At 38.7% G+C, this 14,150-nt stretch overlaps 1 protein-coding gene across 1 annotated transcript; it reads left to right on the top strand.

Moving 5' to 3' along the window:
• Positions 1-3,867: 3,867 nt before the first annotated feature.
• vamp8 (vesicle-associated membrane protein 8 (endobrevin)) lies at positions 3,868-13,602 on the top strand. Its single transcript, XM_035640418.2, has 3 exons — positions 3,868-4,076; positions 8,744-8,911; positions 11,626-13,602. The coding sequence occupies exons 1-3, from the start codon at positions 4,062-4,064 to the stop codon at positions 11,809-11,811; spliced, it is 369 nt and encodes a 122-aa protein (XP_035496311.1). The 5' UTR covers positions 3,868-4,061; the 3' UTR covers positions 11,812-13,602.
• The last annotated feature ends 548 nt before the right edge of the window (positions 13,603-14,150 follow it).

Consider the following 14,150-nt stretch of genomic DNA (forward strand, 5'->3'; position numbering starts at 1 on the left):
AGCTGTATAGTAGTTTCTTTACCAGACTGATACTTATAATTACTGGTCGAGACAGATGACCGGCCACAACTGAGTCTGGTTCTGTCAGAGATTTCTTCCTGTTAAAAGGGAGTTTTTTCTCCACCGTCGCCAAGTGCTTTGCTCATTGTGGGATCTGTTAGGTTTTCCCTGTATTATTGTAATATTGACCTCACAATGTTAAGTGCCTTGAGACAATGTATGTTGTGATATGGCACTTTACAAATAAAATTGAATTGAATTGAATTGAATTACAGAAATAATACTGACACATGTTATTATTGTTGATAATAATAATGACAGATTTAGATCCTGCAGCTCGAGTCAGATATACACTACAAGTGAGATAAAACACAGAGTTAGTAATCATATGGGGGCAGAGAGAGATGCTCATGATATAAGTTCCCCCAGCAGTCTAGGTCTATAGCAGCTATAAAAAGATGGTTTAGTAAACAGCTGAGCAGCTCCAAATATGAGCTTTATCAAAGAGGATCTTTTTTGTTTATATTGAATTTTCAGTTTATCACAGTCATATCAATTTACAAATTATACTTAAGTAAAAATTCCATAATGCTTTCATAAAACATGGAGATGACTTTAACACATTGACTATTTGGCCTATATGCATCGATCATATCTCTTACAACTGGATTTAATTCTTGGGAATCCTCCATCTTCATTTCCTTGCTGTAATAATCTCAAGTAAATCCCGATTATGAAGGGGAAATTTTTCTTTTAATGTTTGGAAAGCCTGCAATTCCTTGTTTTCCATTATTGTGCACACTGCCTTAACACCTTTTACTTCCCATTGCTTGAGTATGACATAATTTCCCCCCAGTTTAAACTGAGTGTCAAAGGCTATCCATCTAAGTACTTTCTGGTCTTTCCTTACTTGTAGTCCTCCACCATCTCCACCTCCTCCCCCAGAATGAAAAAGGGCTGCGAAGCTGTCCTCTTCCTCCTGAAGTTGATCACAATCTCTCCGGTTTTATCCACATTCAGCAGCATGTGATTTGCTCCTGTCCACCAGTTCACTCACTGATGTCTGCCCGTCTCTCACCTCACACCCCGTGATCATCTACATCCCTGTCCACAGAGTTTGGGCTCCAGCTTCCTCCTGTGAGTCTTTACACTCCCTCAGCTTCTCCTTCACTTCATGCTGCACCCCTCTCAGTTGGAGTCTGTTGGAGAGCAGCCTCTGGCAGTTGTCTTACATGACAGCAAGTAATCATTATTTAGGCCTCACTGCCTCCCAAGGCTGAAACCGGTTGGTCAGGGCTGTTGCTGCTGGTTGGGTGGGACTCAGTATAACATCATTACGTCAAGGAGCTAGCAGACTGGGAGGAGTCCCTCAGCTGAGAAAGAACAACTGAACAGCCCTGTGCTCCTTAAGGGTGAAAAAAAATATTGTAGAAGCTAAAATTTGTATTTATGAAAAAATATAATGTACTCATTAGCGGAGCTCTGAAATTATATAACTTGTAACACTAGCATAAAACAAGCAGAAAAAAAAACATTCTCTATTTTAAGACAAAGGAAATATGATGGAGGACCCAGAGTGGCTAAACTATTAGCCTATAAACTTAAAAAACAACTAAATAAGGCAACAATAGTAAAACTAAATGGGAAAAGCCCAAATTTAATAATAAATTATCGGAAGGTAATAGCAGATTATTTTGCAGCATACTACCAAAATCTTTATGATTCTACTAAAAATCCTGTCATCGAGGAGAAATTAAAACATTTTTTCAAAAGATAAATTTGCCAAAAGTTCAGCAGGAAGAAAATCTCTCTCAAAGTAAAACCATCTCGGAGGAAGAGACATATAGCCATTTAAAAAAATTGACCAGTCCCCAGGAAGCAATGGATATACTAATGAATTTTATAGAGAATTTCAACATGATTTTGTTCCTCTTTTATGTAAAGCATTTAATTGGGCTTTGGAAAATGAATCATGGGCAGCTACATGGAATTCGGCAAACATAACAGTTTTACACAAATCTGGTAAAAATCCAGCTGCATCCTACCGGCCCATAAGCCTATTAAAAAGAGATCATAAACTTATATCTTCCATACTGGCTTGTAGACTAGCAAAAATTGTAAACCCACATAATAAATTGAAACCAAATAGGTTTTATCCCTCAGAGACAACTGGAAAAAAATGTGAGGCGAACATTGAATATCATAAATAAAGCACAAAAACAGAAATTACGTGTAGGAAATACTTTAGACGCCGAGAAGGCTTTTGATAAGGTGCTATGGCCTTATTCATTAGAAACAGTATGTAAATATGGGATGAGCCCAACTTTCATTAAATGGTTGATAATATGTACAAAGAGCCAAATGCTAGAATCAGAGCTAATGGAGTGCTCTCAAACATTTTTTTCTAAAAAAGAATTTCTAAAGTCACAAGACAGGGAGATCCGTTATCCCCATTAATATTTGCACTGTGTATTGAAGCCTTGACAGAATACATTAGAACAGATGGAAAAATCAAAGGTATTCATATTGCAGGAGAAAATTATACTCTGGCAATGTATGCAGATAATATAATCATTTGTTTATGTGAACCTGAACAATCAATTAAAGTTTTAATTGATATAATTGAAGAATATGGAAACCTCTCAGGTTACACATTGAATACAAATAAATCACAGGTGATGCTTATGGGATGCACAGTTTGTGAGGTAACTAAAAATAAATATGCATTCCATTGGGAGAATTGATAATTCAAATCAAAGAAGACATACATAGATGGTCAATAATCCCTTTCTCCCTTTGGGAAAGAATTAAAATAAACAAATTATAGAGAAATCAAAAATAAATGGGAGAATGAACTTCAATGTAAAATTATATCAATGGTTTGGGAACAAATGTGTAAAAATATATATGAAACAACAAGTTTGAATTATTGGAGAGAATGCTCATGGAAGATTTTGATTAGATATTTCATAACACCACAAATTCAAACTAAATATAAAGCAAAATCAAACAAACCAAACGCTAAATGTTGGAGAAAATGTGGTGAAGAGAAAGTGAATCACAGTCATGTATTCTAGTCATGTAATGCTCTAAACGATATATGTTGTCGACTTGTTTATTTATTGTTAAAAAAATTCTAATAAAAAAAAGAATAACAGCATCACATGAAAAAAAAATCAAGAATCAAACTTTAAGACCGCAAATGTAGAGAAGTCCTTTCTTTCTGCTGTTATGGCCCCACGTAAAGTTTGAAGTTGAAGGACATTACAAAAAAAAGACTATTAATGGTTCTACCATATCCGAATCAACAGATTAAAAAAAGTTTTTGCATTCAAAGTGATCAGCAGTCAGGATCAATAATAATAACAAAAAACCTTAGCTAGAGGGTGGGTACATTAAACACAAACAGTTAGACCATTTATCTGAGTTCTAGCATATTTTTTTTTTGTCAGTAATTCCTGAGTATACACACGGCCAACATATGATGGGAACACCTTGGTGTGATGCCATCCCCTCGACAAAAGGTAGAGAAATATCAAGTTGTTGTATTTTATAACTATAACGGCAATTGAGATCGTGCCTTCAAAGTAAAAGCACGTGATTTTCACCCTGCACCGTTGATATATACAAATTATGGTAACAGTATAACAACACACGGCTACAAAAATGCATGCATAATCAAAAGGCTTCAGAGCTCTGTTTCTACGATACAAAAATCACTTAGTTATAGCTTTCCCTCTTGTATAATTTGTGCTCATCTCTAAACGCTGCCGTGCGCCTCGAAAAGGACAAGGTGTTTTATTGTTAAAACGCGGACAGGAAATCGTGGCTGTGTTACGCTCTACTTGACACTTGAAGCGACGGAATTCCGTCTGAAGGGTGGGGGAACGGGGACAACCAGGACAACCAGGAAGTTAAACGGAGGAGGAAACGTACTCGCTCGGTGGAGATTCAAACTTTCCGCGTCCTTTGAAGGGTTTTAAGAACTTTTAAACTATAGCGTCAACTTCGAAGCGAGTCGACTCACTGGCCTCCGGTCAGAGGGCGTTTTCTCCAACAGTATGGACATCGACGCGGTAGGTGATGATGGCTGAAGCTTCTGTGTTTGTCGCGCGTGGAAAGCATCGCCGCTGTCGCCTTGATTAACGTCGGACACGACTTGCAACAGGTGCACATCCGGATTGGACGAGTTACGTTTGACTCGAAACTGTGAAACCATACCCGAAAAAAACCGATTGAAGCTCGCGCTGTAACTCGTTGTTCAGAAGGGAACGTCAGAGTGTCGCCTCACGAACTGGCCTAAACAATACCACCGCTGAAACTTACAGCTTATGCTTCAGACCACCCCCCCCCCCCCTTCTTCAAGACAGCTCGCATTGAAACTTCCTCTCGCGTTATAATTATTCCGGTGTATAATGCGTTCGTGAAAATGAACGCACCGTTTGTTTCTCAAATGGTTTTCCCAAAGCTCACCTCTCTCCGCCCTCGCGGCCGGTAACCTGGTGCCTGGCTCCGCTCAATGTGTCGATGGAACCCCAGCTCACCTGGAGGCTGTACCACGTGGGGAGTTCAACATAACCCAGGATCTGTTTTTTTAGCTTTGTGGTTTGACTTGACCTAACAGAAGCGGCAGGAGCCATGGGACAGGGGGAAACTAAAGGAAGATGGTTCTACAGCATCCAAAAGGCGGTCGGAGTAATGAGAGAAATAAGTAGGAATAAAAAGGAAGGGGACATCATTTCCAGAATGAGATTTGGGCATACTGGGTTAAATCGTACGCTTAATTGAATTGGAAAGCATGAAACTGGTATGTGTGAGGAATGTTATAGTCAAGAAACAGTAGAGCATGTCATAAATTTATTGTCCAAAATGTCAGCAGGAAAGGCAGATTTTACAACATAAACTAGGAAGAGAACAATATAAAAGAAATAATACAGATGAACTCAGGGCATGTGGGATATAGAGCAGCATCTATATTCTTGGAAAAGACGGGAATTATTAGAAGAATATAGAGTCGATATTTTTATTTGTATTTGTTTTGTTTTTCTTTTATTTCTTTTGTTTGTTTCAGGTTTTTTTTCTCCCTAATTTTCTTTTTTTCTTCTCACATAGTAGAATAGACCATTCTGATCCACACTCCATTTCAGAAGGTGGCAGTAATGCACATCTAAAAGTTGTTAGCCAACTGCCATAAAAAAGGAAAAGAAGACTTAGCCTAACATTGACCACCCTGGATAAGCTGTACTGCTAAACCGCTCAGCAGAAGTTGCCACCACAGTTCAAGGGAACCAGCTTCGTAGGACGGAGAACCCAGAGCTGAAGCTAAAGTTACCCCGTTAACCGCAAATCCTGCTTCGCGGTGCCTACTGATAGAGATGACAGCCCGCTATAGTTTTCCCCAAAAAACTGCCACATTTTTCTTCGATGAGCTCTCGTCATTATCTAATATGTCCTGTCCGCCATGCAACACTGTGAGAGCAACTTCAGCCCACACAGCCTGAGCTCACTGCTGCTAACTCCTACATGTTGTTAGCCAGTCTGTCTCACTCCTGTGTTAGCATTACAATTACAGGTGTAATTACATTACAAAGTGGGGATAACATAATATTCGTGAGTTGTTGTGTGGTCATGTGATTGAATGAATTGTTATAAAAATGAGGCTTGTAAAACCTATTTGTGCCGAATATTAAGTCTTAAAGTATCTTAAAATATCTTAAACATGTTTTTTACTGGTCTTTACCAATCAGGGCCCGAGGTCTTTGAAAGAAGGAATTCCCAGGATCAAGGAGTGAAATGAAGAATTATTTTTAGCTAGAATGACACTCAGTATAGAGCTCATACCTACAGTCCCCTTAAATTCAATCAAGCCGCACCAAATTGTGCACACTGACAATATGTCTCCTAGTTATGGCAGATTTTTTTCCCAATAAGATCCATAGGAGATCAGTGAAAATGTAAAAAAAAACAACAACTATATTTTACTGGGTTCTTTTTTGGTCCATGTCCCATCCTTCCAACAAGTTTTGTGGTAATCTCTTAAGTAGTGCGTAATAATGTAACTTTATTTATGACAACTTGCAAAAGTGGCAGGAGATGGTACATACCCGCATATTCTCCCACTGCTCCGCTATAAACAGCTATGTGACTAGTTTTTCCACTTCTATCTACCACAGATCTTCTAAGACTATTTTCAGTCACCAACTCATAACTCTGTGTGCGTGTGGGGGGACATGAAACCATTGCTAAAGAAGAAGAAACTGTGACCTCTGTGGTTTTGAAACATAGGTGAGCCTGTCTTCTCAGTGAAGGCCCAGGCAAACCTTTGCACCCTTGTTATACTGACTCAAGCTGTGCTCAGGGCAAGAGCTGAACCAACAGTGTTTTTCTTTAAGATTTCTCATGGCATACCAATTCAAATTAAATCCACCTTTTACATTTATTACCCCTCTAAAACATTTTCTCAGAAACAAATTGATTCATCACAGTAAGATTTTACAGAGCACAAGTCAGTTAAAATATTCAAAGAAGGATGGACTGGACTGGACTGTATTTATATAGCGCTTTTCTCGTCGTATAGACCACTCAAAGCGCTTTACATGAAAGTCACATTCACCCATTCACACACATTCATACAGCGCTGCTATTACCGCGCATTTTTCTGTCACATTCATACACTGCCGGAAGAGCTTTCAGAGGCAATTTAGGGTTAAGTGTCTTGCCCAAGGACACAACGGTAGACTGGCAGAAGCTGGGATCGAAGGTTGGCGGACGGACGACTCTAACTCCTGAGCCACAGCCGCCCTAACTGCATATGTATACATAACTATGTAGTCATCACTGCATTAACAACTTTTACTTGAAATGTTTCTGGCTCCCTTTCCGTGAATATTGATACTTGATATGTGTCAGGCATTCAGTGGGCCGCGCTGAACTACTAGCTCTGATACAGAAGGAGGAGAAAGAGAATAAACCCACTTTGTATGAAATAGTGCAGAGCATCTGGAAAGAAGGCTCAAATTAAATGTATTTTCTAGTGATTAAGAACAGCAGGAGACAATTCACGATTACACGATCAAAAGCAACTTCTCTGAGGTGAGGCTGTGAAAGTCTAATTTTGGTGAATTAGATGACACAGCATAAACCAACAGCTCTAAATAAATGAATGGGAAATGAACAGAATAAAGAAGAGAACAATGAAGGAAGAGAGGAGAAAATAGACCAAATAGGAGGTTAAAATAAAAGAAGGAAGGACAAGAAAATGGAACCTAGGAAGGAATAGAAAAAAAGGGAGGGTAACAGGAGAGAGGGCAGGCATCAGATGACGCAGCAAAACCTGCTCTGTTTCCTAGAGACAGGTTTGTTTACGGCGGGCTTCCTTCTTCTTCTGTAATGTGCATTTACACACACATTTCTTCTTTGAATTTACACTTGGCGTGTGAGATCATAGCTTCTGTTCCTGTTGAATGTAGACAGGCTGTAACAGGTGCTCCCAGTGATATAAAAACAATTGTTTGACAGCCTGTAGGCTGTTCTGTCGCGTGCAGCAGCCCGAGGGACTGGAAAGACTCTTAAAGCCACCACCTGCTGTCTGAAAATACAAACCTTCAGTCAAAGATTTGACTTCTGGAAGCATATTGACCAATGCTGGTGTTCGAGTGATGAATCCAGCCAATGGAGAAAAAAGTATGAGGGAGAAGAAAAAAAAGAATATTAAAGGAGTCAGAGGTAAAGATTCATAAGAGGATACCACTTTGGACTATCGGACATCCTCATTAAAGTTATTCCATGGAACAAAATCTAAAGTCATCTGCGCACACATTTGTAAGGAATTCCAAAAGGCATATTTGCAAAGGTAATGTCGTGCCACGCCTTAATGTGGCTCACCAGCAATTTAGTTTTGCACTGAAAGCTGGGGAAGTTGGAAGAGAGATTTTTTTGTGGTCGAAATATCCTGACCTTTAGTCTCAAGGATGAGTGAAGTTCCAAATAAGTTGACATCGTCTTTCATTGCCCAGATTTTTCAAACTGCACCCCTCCAGTTTGTAACAAAGGCTTCCTGTTTCTGTTAAAAATTCACATAACCTTGGTGACATCAGTTTTGATATTTTTTTCCAATCTTTTAAAAGCTCTCCAAGACCTTCAGAAGACTGTGATGACTAAACTAAACTTTGTGTGTTCAATCAGGGCTGTGCCACTTTAAATTTGATCTATAAACTGTTAAAATCAACTTTAAAATCAAACCATGTTCCTAAAATAAGGATTACATGGCCCCCACTAGTAGTTCTTGCCACCACATTCTGAACAAACTGGAACCTGAGACAGTCTAATATAACCGCTCAACATCAAGAGAGGTGTTGATTCAACTTAATTTTCATTTTGGAAGTTGAAGTTTGTGGTGCTGTCGGACTGTTTTTGTTACTGACAATAGAAATGCCTGACAGGTATTTCTATTATTTTGTCCAGCCTATAATGCTAGTATACTAAAAAACAGAAAGACCATCTTCAGTGCTGAGCTGCTGACAGAAACCAGATCGCAACTCTCCATAAACTGTATCAGAACATCCAATAGTTCCAATGAGAGAGATATTAATTTTGGATAGTTGAAGTTATTTTGGAATCAAAGTGGCAATTTAAATCCCAGGATATCGTCATGTTAACATCACTTGTTAAAAACGCATTTGAATACGCATTAATTTGTCAGGTAATTTTATTTTTATGAAATTACTTTTCTGTCCAAACTAAGGAGCTTGGAGGAGTGGCAGCAGCACCAGAGCCCCAGGACAAGGTGCAGGCCTTGAAGGATCAGGTCGATGGAGTGAAAAACATCATGACGCAGAATGTGGACCGGATCCTTGCCCGAGGAGAGAGACTGGACGACCTCATGGGCAAGTCGGAGGACCTGCAGGCAGGGGTCAGTGTCACACACGATGAGGCAGATCATCAGATAAAGACTGTTGATTGTGACAAAGGCTGCTTAGAAGATTTAACTTGTATTCTCCATTAGAGTTTTGATTCTTTTACCTTGTCTGGGTTGCTTCACTTCGTCTTGTTGGACATCAGCACCACCCACTTTCCTTCTTCAGGTTGATATTGGGAATTTGCAATGTCAGAACTCTGTTGTTTCTGACATTGTCGAATCAGTACTTTTACATTTTGTACAGCAAAGTAGTTAGGTAGCTTGCAAAAAAGAAAATAAAGGTACTAAGCATACCTCAACGTTAACTTCAACACTCACTCAAATGTAAATGTCACTTAAATGTTGGCACTTTAAAGTCTAAACAAATCAAATGTTACAATTTTCAATAATTGTATCTCTATAGAGTCCAAAAAATGCATCAAGAAAACTGAAAATGTGCAAAAACAACCTAATTCAACCCTGAATATTATCCTTGAAATACACCCAAAAAGGGGCAGATAGCATTTACTTCTTATTTCCAAGAACACACTTTCAATTCAATTCAATTCAATTTTTATTTGTATAGCGCCATATCACAACATACATTGTCTCAAGGCACTTAACATAGTGAGGTCAATATTACAATAATACAGGGATAACCCAACAAATCCCACAATGAGCAAAGCACTTGGCGACGGTGGAGAGAAAAAACTCTCTTTTAACAGGAAGAAATCTCTGACAGAACCAGACTCAGTTGTGGGCGGTCATCTGTCTCGACCGGTTGGGGTGAGGAGAGAAATGGGGAAGAGAGGGGAAGTGGGCAGAAAGAGGGTGGGAGGATAGACAGTAGGAGAGAAGAGAGAGAGAGGACAGTTGTACAACCGCCGCTTTAATGTCTACCAGACTGATACTTATAATAAAAAATTTTTTTAAAAATACAATACTTTATATTTGAAATAAACAAAGTTAGGTCAAAAATGTATTTACCCTTTAATTTTTGGTACCCTGAACTCTCAAGCATGAGAGAGAAAATATTTTGGCAAACCTTTACCAAGGCACTCTTCTTAGATCACTTTCAACTTATGTGTCCAAAGCTCAACATTGCTTTGTCTTGAAAATGTTGCTCTTTAAAACTGTGTGTGTCTTACTTCTTTACGTGGTGAATGGCACTGGAAGGTCCTTTGATGACAGCTCGCGCACCGTAGATATGCAGCGAAAGACCAGTCGACCAGTTGAACATGCGCGTCGATAATTAGTGCTTGTTGAAGGCTCACCTGCGTTGGTGAACAGTCTGAGTTTTCACTGTTACTCTCACGAAGCACAGGAAACCCAAGTGGCTTTCTTACTACTGGTTATTCTCCAAAACCACCATGAAAAACACACACACACACACACACACACACACACACACACACACACCCACACACACGCACAGTATTACAACAAATTAGCAAATACATTGACAGCATGTGGTAAAAAAATGTCTTAATAAAGTAAAACACAAACAAATTAAATCATTGGCTGCGTGCTGCAAACAAGGGAATAAGCCTTCTCTCTTCAGAAATCCGTATAACCGTTAAATCAAAAGTCGATTTAGATGAGCATAAACTTCACCAGAGCACAGGTGTCCATCCTTTCTGCTCACTTGCTTGTTGGTCTCAGTCATGAGAGAGCAGTGCAATGAAACTTCAAAATAATGTTAACTGAGATTTCAAAATAAAAGTATTATTTCTTATAGGCCAATCAAAATAAGGTAGAAATGCAACATACATTATCGATTATAACAAAATGGCCTCAGAAAAGTTAAACATACAAATTATGAACATACTATAATGGCAACAGTTACAGCAGGAGTTTATTCCTTTACTTGGAAATTTGTGTACATTTTGCTTTGACTATGCAATTCTGTTTACCATTGGGCACAAAATGTCTCAATTTACGGCACAAAGGATGTGCGTCTGCCACAGCAAAACCAAAACCGGAAGAGGACAACAATACTTTCATTTCCCCAGTAGCTATCTGTAGCTTTTCTCCAGGTAGTGGAAATACTTTCAATTGTGAATCTCTGCCAAGCAAGAGAAAATGGGGAGACAAAGACTGCAAGGACAGAGAGTGATAGAAACTGAGGTAAAACAACAGTAAACATCTGACAGGCATTCACTGGATGAAGAGAGGGTTCGATCGACACTGAGTTGCCTTTATTTCAACTTGATTAGTCAGTAACACAACCTGCCTACTTATTTATACAACAGGGTGTTTAACTGTGTCTTAGTCATAGTGATCTAGTCAGGATTGGACCAGAAATAGTGATAACATATTTATCTTGTTGTGTCTATTATCACAGTATCTTCCATTTCGTAAATACATGAAATAACATGATACCAATGTGATTCGGTTTTTTTCAACACTCGCTCACGAATTTCTATCTGCTTCCATGTCTCCATTATAAACTAAATGGATGAATAAACTCACACTTTATTTAGTCTCCTAATCTTTTCTTCTGCTCTCTTCTTCACCCTGATGCCAACCCCTGGCTACATGTACTATTTTGTGTGAAGCAATTCTCTATAACTATGTCATTACTTCATATAAAACGACAACAATGTTGCTTTATGTCTTCCATGAATATGTCTCTTGTCTATTGCCACTCCAATGATAGCAAGACTATCATCAGGCTGGTTGATATTTTGAGCTCATTCAATGTGTCTTTCCTCTCTCTCCCTGTTTAGGCTCAGCACTTCAAGCAGACGTCGCAGAAAGTGGCTCGCTCTTACTGGTGGAAGAACGTCAAGTTGGTCGTGGTCATTGTGGTGGTCGTGCTCATCATCATCCTCATTATCATCCTGCTGGCCACTGGGGTCATCCCTGTCAGTGCTCCCTTGCCTCCTGTAGTCAATCCCACCATCAAGCCATAATCACAAACATATGTTCATACATAGACAAGGAAATTATAAACAAACAATATCCCTATTTTGTACAGTAAACAAAGTAATATATAGACTCGAGCAAATCAATGCTGTTTGGTGAAACCTGTACTTCTTAGTTTGTTTCTTCTTGCAACTCTAATGATGACATTGGAATTCAAGGAATTCATGCTTTGGTTTAAGGCACTGTAAAGACACAAACTTTTCAACACAATTCCAACCATTGATTTTGTGAAATTAAACATAATTCACTATAAAATCTGAGGTGTTCACCTGACAGCAGAAAAAAACGAACAGCTGGCACCGTTTTCATAGGACGTTTCAATGAAGCACTGTCAGTTCTTTGACCGTTTCAACAGTTATTTCCTCCTGGCAAATACAAACTCACTTTAGTGTGTAGATGGAAATGATGAATGTGGATTCATCCAGTCTCTTTCTAGACATTCTGTTTGTCATTTAAGGGCACTACAAAGGACAGTTTGTATAGTTTAAAAGATGAAAAATGCAGTGTCTTTTTGACACTGGAGAAATGCACCAAGCACAAATCTGTAACAATTTTAGGTCACAACATATTTAATGAAATGCTGAATTGTTTGTTGGATGTGTCTGTTACCATTTGTGGGTGTATTCCATTTAAAATGCTTCCAGCTTCTTTGTATTCAGACATCTGGGAAACGAAATATTTAATTAATGTATGCACATGTTAATTCTTTAGCTACTTACCTGGTGTTTGGGGAGATGTTTCTGCTCTATCAATAGTTTGCAGTCAAAGTTACAAAACTATTTTTATGCACAAAAACAGTTATCGCAGGATGAAAACTACATAATGGTGAAATATTTATGAGTGCGTTGAGGTTCAAAATACCAGAAGCTGCTGTGATACAGAATCCAGGAGTTTAATCCAAAATGTACATGACACCAGAGTTTGATTTAGGCCATGAAAGTGAAGACAAAAAAAAAATTGAAGGAAAAGCAGTGTAGCATTCCCTGTTAGGGGAAGGGATTTGTATATTTGTGTGTTGCGGTATCATCAGCATTTTTAAACTGATCAAGTTAATTCTTTCCCTCACTGTCTTAATTCTAGAAATATTGCAATTTGATAGGAGGGTCTCCATGGTGACCTGTCAGAGGCCTGTTCTAGTGTCTGAGGATCATGCTCCTCCAGCCAGCCAGCAGAGAGAGATCATTTACAGACCCCCTATGCCCCCCCTGGAGCCCATGTCAAACAACAGGCCCTCAACAGTCACCTCAGTTTACAACTAGAAAAATTATAATCCAAAACACATGGTATACATTTTTCAGAATAAGAGTCTGCTACAAAGATCTAGTGTGTTTCACCTCCCACCTCGCCCTGCTGTTAGAGTACCAGCTTCAAAGAGGTCCAAATGATGCCCATTATGACCTGAATATACTCAACATCTTTCACATCTATTATGAAAAACCTTTGTTACTCATGTTAATTTTTTTCATGTGATTTTCATATAAACAAATACTCCAAACTGGTTAATTATAGTATATTAGTATAGTTCAATTACTCTGCTGTTCAATCAAATGAGGAAGAGGCCCTTTTAGAACAAATTCCTCATTGTTATTCCCCCCTCAAAGCTGCAATAGACCAATTTTTTTAAACTAATACTTGCCTGATCAATGCTGTGCAAGATCACAGTTGTATTTCTGTTCATATGGGCTCCTCTGCTGCAGGTCTTTCACTGTAGAAGGTTTTGTACAATGGCATTTAACGGTTTTAATGGTCTGATATAAAATAAATATAATTTACTCCAACTCTCCTGTGATGGTTTCCCCTCCATTGCCGTTTCCTGAATTACCACAAGATGGAGACTGCAGACGAGGCGTTATTTAGCACTTACACAATCAAACAATAACAAAAACAATTGTGCCTTGCCAGCCTCCTGCTAGTCAACCATCAGGCACCTAATAAAATCTGACTCTGGGGTAAACAGCTGAAAGTTGCTTACCATTTTTTAAAATAAAACAATTTTTGGTCACAAATTGATCAGAGCCTCTTGAGCCACATAGAGAAGCCACGTTGAGCTGCTGCTTTAGTGGTTAAAATACTTAAAGAAGCACTTTAAAGAAAGGAAAATGTGTTCATGTATGGCCATTATACATGCTTCTCTCAAGATGGATATTCTTGGGCTGCCTCCTTCGTTGCCCCCGTACAACGATAACGCGAATGTATGTATCAGGCTTCAAATATACAAATTCGATGTTTAACCAGCTAAAGGTACGTATGTTTAATAAAACGAGCGGCCTTTAAACATGATTATTGCTGTCAAAATAGTTTTGTGTTAAGTTATGTGACAGTTACG

The sequence above is a fragment of the Scophthalmus maximus genome, chromosome 19 (assembly GCF_022379125.1).
Source record: "Scophthalmus maximus strain ysfricsl-2021 chromosome 19, ASM2237912v1, whole genome shotgun sequence".
Lineage (NCBI taxonomy): Eukaryota > Metazoa > Chordata > Actinopteri > Pleuronectiformes > Scophthalmidae > Scophthalmus > Scophthalmus maximus.

Bases quoted from the DNA above. Each gene is read 5' to 3' on its own strand.
- vamp8 (XM_035640418.2), top strand. The intron at 8,912-11,625 runs GTCAGTGTCACA...CTCCCTGTTTAG, and splicing joins CGGAGGACCTGCAGGCAGGG to GCTCAGCACTTCAAGCAGAC.